Raw genomic sequence first — 20935 nt, 5'->3', positions numbered from 1 at the left:
TCTGCCCCACTAGACCTTCAAATTTACATTAGACATGGCTGAAAAAGCAGATGGTTTGGAAAAAGCAGTTCATAAAACTCCATCACACTATCGACTTCCCCCCCCTAGACAACATGCTGCCTAATGCTGCCTACGCCCATGGTTTTATTAAAATAAAAAGAAGAATAAACATTCATGCTTAGCACGACAGATAGCCTATAGGCTTCAAAACCTCAAGATGCGCAATAAAAAAGAAAAGAGGTTAACTAAGCATGCAGGTTTTCTAAGCTAGTTGCATAGAAATAGTTACTAGTATTCCAGAATAATAATAGAAAAAATGCAGTCAAACAGTTCGTGGTAACGAACTGTAAGTAACGAGCGACCCGGCTCAATGGTAACCGAAAGTCTAAAAAACGGAATTTTGATACCAATAGATACATCAAAAGAATTAGATTTTACTGCTGATTTCAAATATATAAGTTTCATCAAGTTTAATTTTACGCGCCTGAGAAAATTTGGCTGATTTTAGAAAAAAGGGGGAAAGACCCCCTAAAAGTTATAGAACCTTAATGGAAATTACACCATCATATTCAGCGTATCAGAGAACCCTGTTGTAGAGATTTCAAGCACCTATTTACAAAAATGTGAAATTTTGCATTTTTTGCCAAAAGAAAGATCACGGATGCGTGTTTATTTGTTTGTTTTTTTTTTCGCAGGGATTATTGTATTGACCCACTGGTCCTAGAATATCGTGGAAGGGCTCATCGGAACGGAAATTAAAACATCTAGTGCCCTTTTTAAGTGACAAAAAAATAGAGGGCAACTAGGCCCCCTCCCACGCTCATTTTTTTCCCAAAGTCACCCGATCAAAATGAGATAGCCATTTTGTTCAGCATGGTCAAAAATATGATAACTACGTCTTTTAGGATGACATATTCCCCCGAAGTCCCCGGGGGGAGGGCTGAAAGTTATGAACTTTACCCAATTTTAACATATAGTATTCGTTATTGGGAAGTATACAGACGTTTTCAGGGGGGATTTTTTCTGGTAGGTGGGGGGGGGGGGTGGGGGGTTATATGGCAGGATCTTTCCATGAAGGAAGTTTTCATGGGGGAAGGGACATTGCTATGAAGGGGGTGAAGGATTTCCCAGCATTATTAAAGAAAGAGATCAAAAATTAAATAAACAAAACAAGTTTTTCAACTGAAAGTAAGGAGCAACATAAAAACTTAAAACGAACAGAAAATATTACTTATATGATTGGGTTCACCCCTTAGTCAATACCTCGCTCTTTAAGCCAAATATTTTTTAGTACTTTTATAAGAGCTATTTATTCTAATTAACGGCCTTTGTGATAAAGGGGTCATTTTTAAAGAATTGGAACAAAACTTGTACTTTAGCTTAAAGAGCAAGGTAATGACTAGGGGGCAAATCCCCTAATATACATATTAAAAATGTATCAATATAGAAGTTCGTTATGTAAGTTAATTCGTAAGTTGTGTATATTTATTACTAATAAAAACGTTCGTAAATAAAATTAAACAAGTTTCGAGAAAGCCATTTAACCAAATAAAAATAAAATTAATATGCAAATTTTGTTTTAATTATTCATGTATGGTGAGCCAAAATCAAAACCTGTATTAATTCGAAAACGTTCAAAAATTAAATAAGACAATACAAGTTTTTTTTTAACTGAAAGTAAGGAGCGACATTAAAACTTACAACGAACAGAAATTATTCCGTCTATGAGAGGGACTGTCTCCTCCTCACCGCCTCGGTCTTTACGTTAAAGTTTGACTCTTTCTCACTACTCTATTTTTTTTAAACAATAAAAAACTTTAGCGTAAAGAGCGAGGCGTTAAGGGGGGGGGGGACAGCCCCTTTCGTATACGGAATAATTTCTGTTCGTTTTAAGTTTTAACGTCGTTCCTTACTTTCAGTTAAAAAAACTTGTTTTTTTTATTTAATTTCTGTAAAAGACGGTGCTTTAAGTAATTAGGATGCACAGGCGGTCACAACTTAAGAAAAAAAGAGAATGATTAGACTAATAAAGGTAGGCTTTGAAGCATAAGTTGGGCATTTGATACTTCTAACTAGAATGTTTAGATAAATTTCTGCATGAATGTGCAAGTCCTGGTCATCATACCTACCTTATGTACTTCACTTTTTTTTTTGATTTTGTCAAGTTTTTGCTCTTTGTACTTTGCTTGTCTTCCTTTTTGTCCTCCTCTATTTTGTCATAAAGAAGTCACCTTTTTTTTCTATCTACACATTCTTCAACATTTCTTAAATTAGTAAATTGAAAACAAAAAAACTGCAGCTACTAATTAGCATGAGTTTACGTCAGCATAATTTTTTATCAGAAGACTTAACCCTACAGATTTTATATTTTAGAAATTAAAAAGCTGTGATATTTAGATATCAAAATGAGGTAATATGTTCAGACTTCGACTAGTTTTACTTATCTACATTTCATTAAAATATTCAAGAGAGGTTTAAATAGTTCATACTAATATGTTTGTATTATAGTAATATTACAGTTTGATAAACATATAATGTTTTAGAGGTAATTACTTGGCTGAAAAAAAAAGAAGGAGAGAGAGAGAGAGAGAGAGAGAGAGAGAGAGAGAGAGAGAGAGAGAGAGAGAGAGAGAGAGAGAGAGAGAGAGAGAGAGAGAGAGAGAGAGAGAGAGAGAGAGAGAGAGAGAGAGAGAGAGAGAGAGAGAGAGAGAGAGAGAGAGAGAGAGAGAGAGAGAGAGAGAGAGAGAGAGAGAGAGAGAGAGAGAGAGAGAGAGAGAGAGAGAAAGAGAAAGAGAGAGAGAGAGAAGAAGAAGAAGAAGAAAAGGACTGTCATCCTACTCCAGCAATTGAGATAAATGTGCACTTGAACGAGGCTTTAACCTTACTCATCTATCCAATTACCTAGGACAAAACAGTATAACCGAACCGTCAACTAAATCGAAATGTCCAAATCCACGCAAAGTCGTCATCAATTAATTTAAGTCGTTGTAAATTTAAAAGCAAAAGCACCTTAAATCTAGCGAAATATTTCCAAGTATAAACCAAGTACTAAATAGTTTATGCTTCAAATAAAGTTTATACCAAGTTGAGACTTGAATTTATAGCAGAAATCAAAAGCATTGAAACATTTTTCGGTAATATTCTGTTGTAACACACAAATCAGCTAGCGAAAAAAGAAATAAACCATTTAACTCTTCTTTTAAAGCTCTTTCAAAATATAATAACTGCTACCGCTGAAACTGTATCCCCTTGTAATACCTGGATATATCCCTAAACTATATACAGAAGTTTGCTGATTTTGATAATCTGTATTATTTTATAGATTTATTTCTCACAAACAGTTGACTCACAATGCCAAATAACGCCAATTTGAAAAAAAAACAGCAAATTTTGTTTATAACCTATCCAGACATTCGGGGAAGGACACAGTTATGAAGTTAATGGATGTATTTGTAAAGAGTAGTAGATTGCGAATCGAAGTATATTTTTCTCTTTTCTATCTGATTTCTACGCTACTGCATGAAATTATTCTTTTTCTCTCGATTTTGATGAATCTGAAGGAAAATAATTTACACAAATTCGACTTTGTATCCCACTTTTAGTGTAACAGACCACGTTTGGCGATTGATCTCTGCATAAAATTGAACCATTGGGACAGTGCAATATCTCTTGCACAGAAGTACGGGATGGCTGATGTAAAAAAGCTATTAAAGTCGTATGCTAAACGCCTTCTTATGGAGAAGAAATATCAACAAGCAGTTGATCTCTTTAAGTCATGCCAGCAAAAGCTGGATGCTGCTTTACTACTTTACATGGTGAGTAGATTCAATTTTAAACAAAAACTTTTTCTCTGGTTTAATCTGCTGATGCTTATAGATAGTCACCTATTTTACTGGTAGTTGTCACAGACAGCTTTGTCTACTTTTTCTTCATATATTTTGATCTCACAAGAACGGATTTGAGTGTCTAGATACATTAAAAAAAGAATCTGTGCGTCTGAGCTGCGCAAATCATATTGAAGGAAACCGAAGACATTGCAAAAGTTTGGTTCGATTGTAGAACTCTTTGTTTACTCACATGCCGCTGGTCTTGGCTACAATATTTTTTTAAATAACTGAATTCCTGTTAAAGAAATTACGCTCTAAGAATTGCTTTGACTCGAAAATTAGATATATCTATTGTATCTTGTTGCTTATATCTGCTCTAAATAATTAATAAAGACTCAATAAAGATGCTAAAGAGTATAAGAAAATCTACGCTATTTCTGCTGATTCTCCCACTTTGTCGATCAAGAAGACTCTTGTGGTTTCATCTACTTTCTTTGAGAAGGATACTCTACGATGCTTATACTTAGACATACTTTTATATAGATAGTATAGCCTAACTTCTTTTTAATGATAAGCACTATTTTATGCGTCAATTGGGCGGACAAGGGGGTGGGGTCTGTCCTCTTACATTGAATTTACCTCATATTTGGTAAATACAAAAGAAATGCACGATTTTTTTAAGTGTATCACTTGTGTACACTGAACTAGGTCTTTTTTGTCTTAAGCTTTGACATAAGACTGAGTTCATGGACTTCCAAATATTATAGGAAGGCCAAATGTTTAATTCTAAGACATTAATACGCCCTGAAGTGGAGATCTTTTCGCTTGAAATGGGTGTTGCAAAAGTCTTCCAACTGCTTCAAAAGTTGTTCAATTCTTCAACTACTCAGTGTAGAATGTCTCCTCATGTAGGTTGTCTGAGTATTATGGGTGCTGACATCGTTTCTGTAGTGCTGGAAAGACCAAAAGAGGGAGAGTAGTACTTGTACTTGTAGAAAACAGCCATGACTAAATAAAAATCCATTACTTAGAGGTTGTAATAATGTATGATCGGTATTACAATACGCCAATAAAGCCCTATTATTGATACTTTGTAGCAGTGCAAACAAGGTTTTGAAACCTGTCCCGCAATTTAAAAACCGGTTAAAGAAGCATATCCTTGCGGGCGGTTGGTGAGTGTGGGGCTGGAAGACGAGAGAGGACAAATTAGGTATTTATTTTTTTTGTTCTGTTATTGATATATTCGTTTTATTATATTATTTTTTTATTATTTTTTTTTTTTTTAATAATTTATTATTCAGTAATTATTATTATTATCTCTTTTTTATTATTCATTATTTGTGTTTATCTCAGTGATGATTTGGTTAGTTTTATAATTTAGTAAATGTGTACTGGTTGCGTTTTTCAAGCATATATGTGGTTTATTTGTAACCGGTCGTCAAGCCGGCATGAATCATTTTTAGTAAAGTTGTTGAATCCTGAAAAAAGCTCCTGCAAAAAGCGGGCATAAATTTTTGACCTGACTTAAGACAAACAGATAGGGATGCTGGAGATGGATTGTAACAGCTTGTCACAATGAAAAATCGCACCCAGCTTTCTCGCACAGGAGGACTTAGCCGACTGATGCAGAAGTTCTATTCAACATATAGTTTGAAAGGATTTTCCCTGCGTGTAGAAGGGAGATAAAAGATAAAACATAGACCACGGTATTGTACTTTTTACGTGGTAGCTGGTCTTTTAGACCATACTGGCTGATATGCACGTAAACAGGTAACAAGTAAACAGCGAGAAAGAAAGAAAAAAAATATAGTAAAAAAGTATGGATATATTGAATGATAAATTCTAATCTAACCTTTGCAACTTTCAGAAGTTTTAACGTTAGTTATTGCTTTTACTTGGAAAAGAATCTTTCTTTTTATCTAATTCGTTACAAAAATGATACCTTTAAAGTTTTACATGTCCAATTTGTTACTAAAGGTGTCAAATTCAGGAATTTAGATGTCAGGATAAAATAAAAAAAAAAGAAGAAAAAAAAAATGTAGAACCAGTGATGATGGTAAGGAGAAGGAATTTGTAATGGAGCTGAACAGAAGTTTAAGTAGTTGCGATTAATGATAAATAATTGTAGATGGCGGAAGATATTCTTGAAAAAGAAGGCCCTTCAACTTCAGCAAAGGCTTCATTCACGCATGCAGCTCAAGTTTTGCAAGACTACGAAGATTGGCAAAAGAAACATGACAATGGTAAGATATCCTAACTCAGAATAAGCGATACTCCTCGATTAGGCTGGATAAGTCCCCTCTTTAGTCACTGTCCTAGAGAATTGAAAAGAATTTTATCGAACTTCGCGTTAATGGTAACTCTTTCTCTAAATTTGTTTTTTGCCCGCTATGCATTTTAATCTGTCTTTGACACATGTTATTTATTGTGCAAGTTGTACAAACATTTGGTGATGATGATGGTGATGGGAAAGGGGGATGATGTTAGTTAATCCGTATAAGCGTGCTAAATTGGGAACTAATTTGGTTGTTGATTAGTTGCTAATAATATGTTAGAGCAAACTACATTGCCCAAAAAATACGAACGAAATTCGTGCAGAATTTTGGTAGCATTTAGCACATATGATCATAAGCGTTCATCACTTGGCTGCTGCCAGAATCAAGGTGGAACACCATCGATATAAGTAGACTGTTCTGGAAACTGTAAATATAATTTAGAGCTTCTAGAGAGCCTATTTAACAAAAATTAAACGTAAAATAAAAAAATTGCTGACGATCTCTAGTGATTTCTATTTCAGTTCCAGCACTTTTCTAGAATAGTAATGATTTAACTATGAAGAAGTGTATCCCTTTGTTTCTGGTGAGCTTCACTGAAATGTTGAAGTTTGTGTCGTGATGCTATAGAATTTTGCCCAAAACAGCTGGTTGAAATGAGAACTTTAGGAATAGGCTTTGGCATTGATCAGACAATTCGTCCTATTATTTTATGAATTGAACTTTTTGATTTCCAATTTAAACAGTCACTGCTTAATCGTTTTTGCTGATCAAGAAGTAGAGGCAGTGGATAGAGACCTATTGAAATCATCATGCAGATTCAAGTAACAATTTCATTTTGTATTTTGTTTCCTTTGATGTTTATCTTATTTTCTTTGAGACCAGAAGGCAGTAAACATTTCAAGTTCTAGCTATAATAGTATAGCTGTTCTGCAAAATCTTTTCTAAGTTTGAAACAATCTATAATGTATTGTTTCGACGGATTTATTTTTTAGACCAGGCTTGGAAGCGAGAGTTAAATTATTGCCATCATCGTGTACATGTTTTTCAGGTGATTTAAATTGATCAGTTGTAATAAAAGACAAAGCCTTGTTTTGTTAATTTTTTTTATAGCCTTGCCCATACTTACAAAGTGATCTGGGACTAAGTAATCGATAGTAGTGATGGAAACATGTCAAACTAATTTGAGTCTCGGCTATTGTTATCATAACAACTTGAATATCCTCAAAAATTTTTGAATGTATCTAGCTGTTGATTTTGACAATAGACTTCACATTGACAGTTGAGTTTCTGGAACATGGACACAATCTTGCACAGCAACAAAAGCCTGTAGCTTATACCTGTGGATTAGACAAGGACTTGACTCAGGTTCATTAAGTACGCACTTAGAAGGGGGAGGGGGTATATTTGTTCTGCTATTGAACTGAAGAAACCTTAAAACGTAATATTCTGAAATTCTGGCTTAAACGAGTAGATGGTGGTCATGAAGTACCTATTCGTCCTTCCAGAGGCCGAAAGTAAGAATTTCATGCCATTATGCTATGTGTATGCTATTTTATGTGCCTATGTGTCTTTCTAAACAATAGAGCACAGATACCTACTTTGTAATATTGATCTGTCGTGAAGGGACAGGTAATGGATTTTGTAGTAAGGTTTATGGTTTTTAGTAAGGTTCATGGTTTTTAGTAAGTACACTCCCTCTTGGGGGGCCTGACTCCAAAAATTTTGAATGGCTACTTACTTCTTTAAAATGCTGCATAAACAGTTTTATTTACGTCACAATGATTTATTGGGTCTAAACTTTATGTTTGTTGATATTTTATTAATACGTCACGTTTGTGAATGCTTTAAGATTATGAGTATCTATCGATTGAGTTTGATAAGAAACAAATTATTAATACAAAACCTGTTTATTGCCTATTTTGGCTCCAAATATGTTATATTCCATAGATGACCCATTTGAAATTTCGATAGGTCCTGCCACTTCAGATTATAGCCTTTTATTTGTACTAAATTTGTTCTATCTGTTCCAGATTCTGAACCTGAATCACTCTTACTGGAAATATCTGATGATATACAAATCAGCCCGAATACCCTTAATCGTCTGTATAGGTACATAGATTATCCATGGAAAGGAGCTGAAGCACAACACTTTTGGATACTGGCCAAGAATCAGTTCAATGAGGGTATAATTTTAGTAAATAAATTTAGAATCATTGTAAGTTATTACAACTTAATACGATTACAAATTTTTATGAAACTTAATCTCTAAGGTTACTCACTCTCTCATGGCTCAGAACAGCCTTTGGAGATTTGAGCCCTTACGCTTTCCCACTTATTTTACACAATTGATAGATTGCGCATTCGCTTAATGTCATCTCCACAGACAAAACTGGAATTATATGTCAGATGAATTAGAATACAAAAGAAGAAAACTAGGCTATACTCCTATCAGTTTTGAAAAAAGCTTCCATCTAATTCGCAAATGTTAACAGCCCTTTCTGTTTGTTTTTTTTTGCGTCAAAACAGTGAAATGTTTCATGTTGGAAGATTTTAAAAAAAGAGTTTTGAATAGCTATATCATGGTTGCAGCAATAGATGCAACCTAGTTAAGAGTTAACCGTGGCCCATAGCAACCAGAAGTTTTGAAAAAAACCTGTCCAGTGAGAATGAAATTGCCATTTGTAAAGAGGCCTCTTAATCTGAGGGGCAAGGTATACCATGGGAGTATAAAAAAATAAAATAAAAGGAATATAATGCCAAATCTAAGAAAAACGGGGGGGGGGCAGCTAAACCTTCTTCCCAGGCCTAGAACTGCCACTTGTGGCTAGGCTAGTTCTAGGCTAGGCTACTGGTGTCGATTCACCAAAAGTTTTTACAGTAAAAATACCAAAAAGGGGCGATCATCCACTTGTGTGGCCTAAGCCTATTAGGCTTAGGTCACTTGTTCTACTATAGAAACTTGATTTTAATTCAAAATTTTGTCGATTTTGAATTAAAATCAAGTTGCCATCAAGCCATTGGCCAATTGAAGACAAAGCCAAGACAGGTAGTCTGAGTGAGAGGCAAAACTGGCATAAGCCTTTTTCAGAATTGAATAAAAAATGATGTCATTTTCACTTGTTGATAGTTATTGTCTATCATCCATCCATCCTAGGGTAGAACTAAGGTAGATAGCCATAGAACTAAGGGATGATAGAGATTTTTGAAAATATTGAAACTGAAAATCGAAAATATTGAAATTAAAATTGAAATATTCCAAGAACAAATGGTGTTTTTAAAATTAAATTAAAAAAAAAACTGGAGGAGGGGGGGAGTGCAGACATTCTTGTCCCCAGCAATTCACGTGAAGCTAGCAGGTAGCAGAAAAATCTTAGAGAGATCTTTAAAGGTTTAATTTAAAACTATTGGTCATTTCAGCATACTTTCTTAGATTTATAGTTGCAAAGGGCATAAAAATGCCACATAGAGTGGGGATAGAACTTCGAGGTCTAGGTTATCTTATGCGATTTTTCTTATGACGTATTAAACAGATGATTGGGAGCAGTAAGGAATATAAAACAAACAATATTAAGCAAGATTTGTCAGTATTGAATAGAGTATACTAACTGCTAATTTCGGTATCTAGCAGAATCAGCAATCTTATGTGGGCAGCATGATAGTACATCCGCTGAGAACCGATGGATTGTTACTTGCAAAACATAATTAAATAGTATATCATAGGCAGCGCAATAGCGCAATAGCGTAATAGCGCTGCCTAAGTAAAGAACGATGTTGGCACAATGTATTATTTATTTTTTGTTTTTTTGGTGTCTTTGTCTTAGACCAGGGCACTTCGTATCGAAGGAGTTGTCGTAGAAACTTCGGAAAGGGATCATTCGATTGGAAATTGGAGTGGCTTGTGCCCTTTTTAATAGTCGAAAGTGATTGGAAGGCAACTAACACCCCTTCCAAACCCACCATTTCCCCAAACACATCCAATCAAAATTTTGAGATAGCCATTTTGTTCAGCGTAGTCGATTTCCAGATGGAAATTATGTTTTTGAGGAGGACACTCCCCCCAAGCCTCAGGGCAAGGGTTGTAAGCTATGCCCTGGGGGGGGGGAATAAGTATAGAAAGTGTTGTCGTAGAAACTTCAAAAAGAGCTCCTTCGATTGGAAATTCAAAGGGCTATTGCCCTTTTCAGTAGTCGAAAGTGATTTGAGGGCAACTAACCCCCCTCTCACGCCCACCTTTTCTCCAAAAACATCCAATCAAAATTTTGAGATAGCCATTTTATTCAGCGTAGTTGAAAGCTCTGGAAATTAGGTCTTTGAGGACGACAAACCCCTCCTCCACAGCCCTCAGGGCAAGGGTTGTAAGGTTTTTTTTATAGAAAGCATTGTCGTAGGAACTTCAGAAAAGGCTCATTTGATAGGAAATTGAAATGGCAAGTGCCCTTTTTAATAGTCAAAAGTGATTGGAAGGCAACTAGCACTCCCTCCAGGGCCACCATTTATCCAAACACATCCAATAAAAATTTTGAGATAGCCATTTTGTTCAAAGTAGTTGAAAGGTCCGGAGATCATATCTAAGATGATACAGCCCTAAGGGTAAGGGTTGTAAGTTATGCCCTGGGGGCATATAACGTTTTTATTGAAAGCCTCATCGTAGAAACTTGAAAAAGGGTTCATTCGATTGGAAATTTAAAGGGCTAGTGTCCTTTTTGATAGTCGAAAGTGATTTGAGGGCAACTAACCCCCCTCTCACGCCCACCTTTTCCCCAAACACATCCGATCAAATTTTTAGATAACCATTTTGTTCAACGTAGTTAAAGGTTTTAGAAATTAGGTCTTTGAGGATGATAATCCCTTCAGAGCCCTCGAGGCAAGGGTTGTAAGTTATGCTCCGAGGACATATAAGGTTTTTATAGATAGTATTGTTATAGAAACTTCAAAAAAGGCTCATTCGATTGGATAGTAGAAGGGCTTGTGCCCTTTTTAATGGAAAGATATATATATATATATATATATATATATATATATATATATATATATATATATATATATATATATATATATATATATATATATATATATATATATATATATATATATATATATATATATATATATATATATATATATATATATACATATATATATATATATGAGTATAACTGAAAGTGATTGGAGTATAACTAACACCCCTCTCACACCCACCGTTTCCCCAAACATATATAATCAAAATTTTGAGATAGCCATTTTTTTTTACGTAGTGGAAAAGTCTGGAAATTATGTTTTTGAGGATGACGTTCCCTCCACAGCTCCCTTGGTAAGGGTTACGTTTTATGCCGCGGGGGCAAATAAGGTTTTTTTAAAGAAAGTGTTGTCTTATAAACTTCAATAAGGAATCATTCCATGGGAAATTGGTACTACTATTGGTTTATTGAATAGTAAAAAGTGACTGGATGGTAACTAACCCCCCTATTTCGCCCACCATTTGCCCAAACACATCCAATCAAAATTTTGAGATAGCCATTTTGTTCAACGTAGTTGAAAGGTCCGGAAGTTATGTCTTTGAGGATGACAACCCCCTCACAGCCCTAAAGTCAAGGGTTGTAAGTTATGCCCTGGGGCACATAAGGTTGTTATAGAACGTGTTGTCGTAGAAACTTCAAAAAGGGCTCATTCGATTGGAAATCGAAAGGGCTAGTGCCCTTTTTTAATAGTCGGAATTGATTGGAGGGCAACTAACGCCCTTCACACGCCCACCGTTTCCCCAAAAACTTTAAATTAAAACTTTGATATAGCCCTATTGTTTAACGTGGTTGAAAGTTCTGAAAATTAGATCTTTGAGGATGACAACCCCCTCACAGCCCTCAGGGCAAGGGTTTTAATTTATGCCCCGGGGGCATATAAGGTGTTTATAGTAAGCGTTGTTATAGAAACTCAAAAAGCGCTCATTCGGTTGGAAATTGAAAGTGTTATTGCCCTTTTTAATAATCGAAATTGATTGGAAGGCTTGACATTCTTTTTATAGTAAAGATCGATGTGGGTACAGTGTATTATTATTTTTTCCTTTTTTGTTTTGCTTAGACAAGGGCACTTCGTATCAAAGGTGTTGTCTTAGGAACTTCGAAAAGGGCTCATTTGTTTGAAAATAGAGAAGGATAATGCCCTTTTTAATAGCCGAAAGTTATTGGAGGGCAACTATTCCCGCTCCCACGCCCACCCTCACATTTGCCAATTATGTTTAAAAACTAAACGTTGCCTTGAGATTAAATCAAAATGCTCTGTGTTAATGCTAATTCCCAATAAGGCATCCAGTGGCATCATTTCATTCTGAACGAGGGGGGGGGGGGCTAAGCAACCTCTTTGGGCCCCCTAAATTGGTCAGCTCACAGTTGTTGAAGAGCAATATCTTTTTATAGTATTTAGCACAGGACTCTCCCAAAATCGACTAATAATAGTAAGAAGCATTTTAAAAGTGTTTAATGAATACAGAGAGAACTTAAGTTGGAAAGTATTTCACAGTCTTATTAACACTGAGAACCGACAAGGGCCCATTTTTCTAAAAATATTTTTCTAACCATATATTTTGTACACTTTAATTTTACACAATATTTTATACATCAAAATGTATTTTCTAACCATAGTAATGAAGACAAACAATTTCATTAGAGCCTTTTCACTAAATATCAACATCAGATAACTGAGCCTTTCGCCGCCTATTGTTGATCTTAAGTAGGTTTTAATCAGGCTTAGTGTAAAAACAGAATTTCTCATTACCAGCCGTTGTGATAGATAGAGTAATGAAGATTTTCATAATTTTCAAAACTTCGGAATACGCTATTGACATTGCTTTCAGACAATCGCGAAGCTTAAAGAAATCTTCTGGTGTATTATCTAATGAGTGTCCATCTTCTCACAAGATCCATTTGCGAGACCAACAGATTTGTGTCAATGCCTACGAGAAGTAGAAACAAAGTCATATAATAATTCAAACTTAAAAAAGAACAGAAATTACTCTCAATGAATAAATGAAACACAAAACTAACACAGATTAAAATGAGTAATTGCATCATATTTAGAAATAACAGACACTCGGATGGGTGAATGAATCCTTAAGGTGCAGCACTAGTTTTTATATTTCTACAAACATAGGGAAATTTCACGGGTCAGTTTTTTTGTCTTCCTTGTAATGCAATGCTACACTAGCTAGTCAACTAGTATTAGCAAAGTGCGGGGATTATTCATAAAGCGACTTTTAAACTTAGAGCACAATCTGTCTGTCACAAGAAAATGATTCTTTATGAAAGTATTTTTAGTTGGTATTTTAACTTCAACAAGATTGCTTTTTCCCAAAGTTGACATTGCTACAGATTCATGTAAACTGCAAGCTGCTTGCTGTGCATACTTTGGCATTTTACATGAAAAATCAGAATTATGAGAATTTTGCAAAAAGTCTTCAGCGAGACTGCACTCACAAGAAAATTATTTTGCTTTAGTAAAAGTTTCATCAAAACCATTGTCAGTTCGCATGTCTGTAATTTTATCTCGCGTACCTCCAATAAGACCAGTAGCTACTAGAGAAAACTAGGTCTAACTCCCGCAGCTGTTCAGACCGAGTTCGTGGCGCAAATCTATTTTCCGCTAGATGGAATATAAATATAAATTGAAATGTCTGACGTATGGTTACGAGTCTGTGGGCCTGAGCTACTGATTCCCCGTCACTAGATGTTCTGGTAATTGATAACACGCCCAAAATACCGTTGTATCTATTCAGTACTTTGTTCACCAATCTATTCCAGTATGCCCATCTTGTAGTAGATGATTTCTCCAGCTGAACACCAGTTATGGCTTTCTGAACATTAACAAACAGTTGGTAGGGTGTACTGCTATTCGCGGATAAACAGTACTGCTCTTGAAGAGTGGAAAAAAAGAGGCCATTCTTTTCAAGTTCTGAATGGAATCACCCAACACAAAGTTGAGTCTATGAGGATGGCAGTAAATGTAAATGCAATTCATATAATACGGGCTTGCCCACCTGAAAATTGATCGGTCATGACGCACTGGTATTTTTAAAGAATAATGTAAAAAACAACAAATTTTCACCTCCCTCTGGGTGTTCAAAAGAAAATTCCCCTACCCTATCGTAGATTTTCTTGAACTGACACAAAGTGAGAGGTCTGAGCTTTTCTTTTACTACTTATATTTTTCATGTATAGCTCTTATTTGTTAAATTTGTCGTGTTTTCTCACTTTTTTTATAAGTTGGTTCAAGTTAAGCCCCCCCCCGCTGAAAAAGCTTTTTGTCCGTGAAGTCGAAATATTTTGTTTTTAATTGTTTGTACAATTTCCTTTTAACTCCCTAATTAACAAATCTTTTCCTTTTTCATATTCTCGTTTTGTTATGGTCTTTCGTGGGTGAGATTAAGTACGGTTCTTAAAGCTCTTTGTCGATTCTTTGAATTTTCCTTTTATATAATATATTTTTCTTGTCTTTCTTATATTTCCTGAAATCTAAAAATAATTACTGGTCGGAAATTCCCACATTGATTTTTTCAAAATTCAGGAAGCTAAATTTCAAGACAATTCGAGAAACAAAATTCATGAAATAGTCATTTTGAATGAAATCAAATTTCAAATTAAAAATGTTGACTGGAGCCAAAGAAGAAAAAGCACAAGGAATTTTAAAAATCCCTTACGGTCTCGCTTCTATTAATAATTAATTTAAAAAACTTTTTCCACAAAATAAGTTTTTCAAAAAAAAGTAAAGAACTCCATTAAACCAAAAATTAACAAAAATAGAATCAAATAATCTACCAAGCATACAACTAGGCCTACCACAAATCAGTATCAAATAAATAAACGAAACCCAAAACAAACAGAAATTAAAATAAATAACTGAGTCAAACTCAAAACAAGCCAAAATTAATATGAATAGGGTTCTAAACCCCCATGCTTTCTAGAAGCCAGAATTAAATTTGTACTTTTCTGAAAAAAATTCAAATGAATTTACTGAAAAAAATGTGCATTGTCAGTTTAATATACATATGCTGATATTTAATCCTTAAAATCTTAATTAATTTTTGATTTCTTAAAGTTATAAAAATGAAAACATAAAAAAATCGGTAACCATATAATCGGGTTTTGTGATACGCTGAATCTGACGGTGTGATATTCATTAAAATTCTTTCACTTGCAGGGAGTTTTACCCCCTCTTTAAAAAATCAGATAAATTTTCTCAGGCTCGTAGCCTTTGATGGGTAATACTAAACTTGATAAAAATTTATATATTTAGAATCAGCATTATAAGGCCATTCTTTTGATACATTTATTGACATCATAGGGGGTATTGATATAGGGGGGTAGGAGGAGGAGAAAAAGCTGAATTGCGCGGAAAATACAGGTTATATAGACAACCAAAAAACATCACACATTCAACCTGTAGGAGGGGGGGGGGATTAGCAATAAGCTGAAATACATGGAAAATACAGGTTATATAGACAACCAAAAACATCACAAATTCAGGGTGTGTGTGTGTATGGGGGAGGGGGAGGAGGAGAAAAAATCTGAATTACAAGTAAAATGCAGGTTATACAGACAACCAAAAAAGTACAGTAACAACCAAAGTAACAACCAAAGTACAAATTATAATGCGTATATGGCTACTAGGGACGCAAAAAATATTGTACAAAATAGTGTTTTATTTACCAACTCCAGAAACAGAGAAGACCTGAGTCACACAAGACTCAGGAAAGACTCAGAACAGATTCACAAACAATCCAAAAGAAATATAAAGCACATAATATATGTATGTGGAGGGGAACACTGCTCCATTATAATTATAATTTATAATTTTATTACGGATCCTGGGTCAATTACTCGATTGCAATGAAAGTTGGTCACCGTGGCTGTAACAACAATGCAATAAAAATATGTCATGAACTATGAAAAAGGAATATTAAATAAATGTGTTTGGGAATGAAGCCCATAATTGATTGTTGTGAAGTAGAGCTATATTAGAAACGGATTTGTTTTAATCGAGAACATTTTTTTACGCATTTTTTTTCTCACTTCAAATCAAATTGACAAAGACTGTGACAATTGATTTGGGGGTGCCTCCTAAAATCAGGGTTGGGCTATAGCCCCAGCCCGTCCCCCCCCCCCTAAATGACGCCTCTGAAGGCATCTCAGCAGTATCCCGAGAACGACTGAGGGTATTGTGTTCAAACTTTTGGGGCTACTTCTGCTCTTAAAATTTAACCAAATGAAAATAGCGTAAGTGTATCCAAGCTATCAAAGAAAGTAAACAGATTTATTTGCGAATGGTATCAAGTTTTCTATTTTAGGTCAACTAGAGGAGGTATGAAACTAAATTAAACACTAGTTTTTGTGTCCGGATTTTTAAAAGGGTGTATGTTGTTAAAAATTGCTGAAAATTTTTTCCAGCATACAAAAAACGAAAAGATTTAAAGAATTATTTTATTTTTCCCTGAAAAGACAATGTCAATGTAAAACGAACAGAAATTAATTAAAAAAACTTTTTCTACAAATTAAGTTTTCAAAGAAAAGTAAAGAACTCCATTAAACCAAAAATGATCAAAAATAAAATCAAATAATCTACCAAGCGTGAAACTACCACAAATCAGCATTGATAAATAAATGAAACCCAAAACGAACAGAAATTACAAGAAATAACCGAGTCAAACTCAAAACGAGCAGAAATTAACATGAGTAGGGCTCAAAACCCCTATGCCTTCCCAAGGCCAAACTATAATTTTTATTTTACTGAAAAACATAAAAATGAATGTGCATTGTCAGTTTAATATACATATACTGATATTTAGTAATCAAAATGTTAATATTATTTGATTTATTAAAGTTATAAAAGTAAAAATATTTATATTTTTTCAGCATAGTGCAAATTTTGTTCTGGCCTTGGGAAGGCATAGGGCTTTTGAGCCCTACTCATGTTAATTGCTGCTCGTTTTGAGTTTGACTCGGTTATTTATTGTAATTTCTGTTCGTTTTGGGTTACATACAATCCGTTTGGGCCCAACATACAATACCGTCATCACGAATAGCTTCAAGACGCACCTAATAAATGAGTCGCTTTTTTTAAAATCAAACAGTTCGTGGTAACGAACTGTAGGTAAGGAGCGACCCGGCTCAATAGTAACCGAAACTCTAAAATTTTGACATCAGTAGATACATCAAAGGACTCAGATTATTACAATGATTCCAAATATATAAGATTCGTCAAGTCTAGTCTTACCCATTAGCGGCTACGAGCCTGAAAAAAATTGCATTATTTTCAAGAAAAGGGGAAATACCTCCTAAAAGTCTTAGAATCTTAATGAAAATCACACCATCAGATTCAGTATATCAGAAAACCTTACTGTAGAGGTTTCAAGCTGCTATCCTCAAAAATGTTGAGTTTTGTATTTTTTGCCAGAAGAAAGATCACGGATGCGTATCTATTTGTTTTTTGTTTTTTTTTCCAGGGGTGATTGTATCGACCCATCGGTCCTAAAATATCGTGAAAGGACTCATTCGAATGGAAACTAATGGTTCTAGTGCCCTTTTTAAGTGACCAAAAGCAACTAGGCAATTAGGCCCCCTCCCCGTTCCTTTTTAAATCGTTCGATAAAAATTTTTAAATAGCCATTTTGTTCATCATATTTGAAAGACTCAATAACTATGCCTTTGGATATAACATGATTCCCCTCCCCCAGCCCAAGGGGATAGGTCTTTAAGTTACAAAATTTGCCCATTGTTTACGCATGGTATATGTTATTGGGAAGCGTGCATACATTTTAGGGGGGAGGGCACGAATTTTCTGCTGGGGGTTTTTACACGGGGGAATTTTCCATGGGGAGGAAGTTTCCAGGGGTAAACTTGTCAGGGGAAAGAAAACACTGGAGGAATTTGAAAGAATTCCTATACAAAATTCTTTTTATACGTCTTGCTTTCTCTTTTCCGTCTCAATTTTAGGCGTCAAGTTGTTAAGGGTAATTTCCTGGTTTAAATTTTCCGCGGGATTGAATTGTCTAGAAAACATATCCGTGGGAATTGGATCTCTCCGTGCAAGTATGACCATATTTCCTGGCATTATTTAAAAAACGATCAGAAATCAAATAAAAAAACAAGTTTTTTCATTTGAGATTAAGGAGCAACATTAAAACTGAAAACGAAAAGAAATTATTACGTATATGAAGGGGTTTGCCTCCTCCTCAACGCCCCGCTCTTTACACTACAGTTTGAATTTTGTCCCAAACCTTTAAGAACGACTCCTGAAACCCAAGGGATTTTTAATTATAACAATAAGAAGTTTTTTTAAAAGTGATACAAAACTTTAGCTTAAAGAGTGAGGTATTGAGGAGGAGGCAACTCACTTCATATACGTAATAATTTCTGTTCATTTTCAATGTTAATGCTGCTCCTTACTTTCAGTTAAAAAAAAACTGTTTTTTTATTATTTAATTTTCTACAATATAAACCAGTAGGATATCTCATATCTACATTATATACTATCTTTATACGGCAAAATTTTATCAGCAAAGATTCCTCAAATATAATTAAATTGCTGTTTTCTATATTTGCTATATGCATTCTGCACTCGAGTCAGCCATTGTGACGTTAGAATTACCAAATACGTAATTTTCATCTTATGTCTGTAAACTGTGATAGGAAAACAAACTCTTAATTAGTGTTCTAGGTGGAAATTAAAGCTAGTTCTAATCCAACAAAAACAAGAAATTTAAGCAAATCTTTGATGCTACGGGATGGTTGTAATTCAAATTTAAAACTAGTAGCCCCGCTGACGGTATAGACCTACATGGCCTAGCTAAAATAATTTAAAACAGGCTTAGAATAAGTTGTTATTTATTAGATATGTATTTAAAAAAAAAAGCCCACGTGTAAACGAAGCTGGCCTTTCTGTTAAGCATGCAGGCTCTTATATTTTTCAAATATATCTTGGGTTCTGAAATTGGCATGGTATTGTTTAGTATTTCTATGGTCATAATTAGTTTGACTGAAAACATAGATTAGTTAAAAAAATAAAAAATGATGATCAAAATAAATACGATTAATATTTGCTTATCTAGCTCTTGTTACTAGCTTTATGATTTTGCTAACTAACGCTAGATTGCGCTTATAATTTTTTCAGGAAAAGATTTACGCCTTTTTGACAACCTACATACACATAGCATATTTCAATTTAATTCAACGTCCCACTGAACATTTCCTGAGAATTTATCCTTAATGCCCTTAGCCAAAGTACTAGTAGAAGTAGAAGAGTACTAGTACATTAACAGTAGAAGTAGCAGTAGTAGCGTACATATAGTAAATTTTGGTTTTTCAACATGCACTGAAAATTCTGACTTAATGCTCAAAGCTGTTCCCGGGATATATCTGTCCCGACCTTTTAATCAACTGAATCGGCATAATGTGTTTAGGTTTAGTTCAAGATCCTCCTCAGCATTGCCTGAAAGTTTCATTCTTATACCCTGATCTTCAGTAGCAATACTAATAGTAATCGTAATATTAACAGTAGTAGTAGCTGTAAGTAGCAGTTGTAGCAGTATTAATAGTAGTACTAGTTGTAGCAGTAATAATAGTAGTACTAGTTGTAGCAGTAGTAATAGTAGTAGTAGTAGTATGCGCATAGTGCCTTTTGGTTAGTTCAAGACCCCCTTATCATGCCCTAAAAGTTTCAATTTAATATCCTAGACCCTTCCTGGGATATTGCTGCTATGCCCTTTTTACCTGCTTGTACAGAGTGTGTTTTGATGTAGTTCAACACATCCCCCAAAAACTCCCTGAAAGCTTCACCTTAATATCCTTAGTTTCAATAGTAGAAATAGTTGAAGTACTAGATGTAACATTAGTAGCAGTATGCAGACAGCATCTTTTTTCAACATTCCCCACAACACATGCAGAAAGTTTCAACCGGATACCCTAAACAGTTTTTGGGGAATTGCTGATGTGTCCTTCTGACAACTTGCTTGCACATAATGTTTTGATTTAGTTCAACATTCTCCCAATATTCCTTGATAGTTTCACCTTGATATCCTTAGCTTTAGTAGTAGCAGTTGTAATAGTAGTAGCAGTAGTATTTGTGGTAGAAGCAGCAGTAGGAGCATGCAAATATCGTCTTTTGGTTAGTTAAACATTTCCCACAAAAAGCGCTAAAAGTTTTAATTTCTTTAACTCCAACCCGTTCGTAAGATACTGTTGATACGTCCTTTTGACAACCTACATGCATAGAATGTGTTTTGATTTAATTCAACTTCCCCCTCAATATTCAGTAGTAGTAGTAGCAGTAGTAGTAGTAGTAGCAGTAGCGTGCATAAGTTGTTTTTCGTCAATTGGTCATCCCCCTCATCATTCCCTGAAAGTTCTAACTGAATACCCTAAGTACTTCCTGAGATATTGGTAGTAGGAGTATTGGTATTAGTAGTTTTATTGGTAGCCAAATTGTTTGGGGGGGGGGGAGATTTTACCCACTGACATTTTTGGTCGTTTTTACCGACTGTTTTTACCAATAATTTGCAAAATGTCCGTTTCGAATACGAAGATTGTGAGCACACTTCAGCCCAAAGAATCGTATAACCTGAAAAAGAATAACCCCTTAGTTCAGTTTCTCGTAAGAAGCATATACAACTAGTTGGTGATCTAGTGGAGAAGAGAAAAAATCGATTGTGTGATTTATATAAAAGCAGAACTCAGAAGCGAGAAATTGACAATTTCGATTAAAATATACGAATTAAATATACGAATTAATAAAATGCAACTAAAAAACTTCGGTTAAAAAGTCAAACGTCTTTGTTCGGCTGCCTTGCAG

At 34.8% G+C, this 20935-nt stretch overlaps 1 protein-coding gene across 2 annotated transcripts in view; it reads left to right on the top strand.

Annotated features, from left to right (window-relative positions):
* The window catches only part of Oseg4 (intraflagellar transport protein Oseg4), a 182665-nt gene that overhangs the window by 144336 nt on the left and 17394 nt on the right, over window positions 1-20935 (top strand). For both annotated transcript variants that reach the window (XM_089088804.1, XM_089088805.1), the window contains 3 exons: window positions 3603-3815; window positions 5956-6070; window positions 8134-8286. In XM_089088804.1, the coding sequence (XP_088944930.1) occupies window positions 3603-3815; window positions 5956-6070; window positions 8134-8286 (481 nt within the window). The remainder of the gene's footprint in view (window positions 1-3602; window positions 3816-5955; window positions 6071-8133; window positions 8287-20935) is intronic.

Source organism: Artemia sp. Qi Xiang Cuo, chromosome 5 (assembly GCF_049724085.1).
Source record: "Artemia sp. Qi Xiang Cuo chromosome 5, ASM4972408v1, whole genome shotgun sequence".
Classification (NCBI taxonomy): Eukaryota; Metazoa; Arthropoda; class Branchiopoda; order Anostraca; family Artemiidae; genus Artemia; species Artemia sp. Qi Xiang Cuo.
This window is presented reverse-complemented; position numbering and strand designations above follow the sequence as displayed.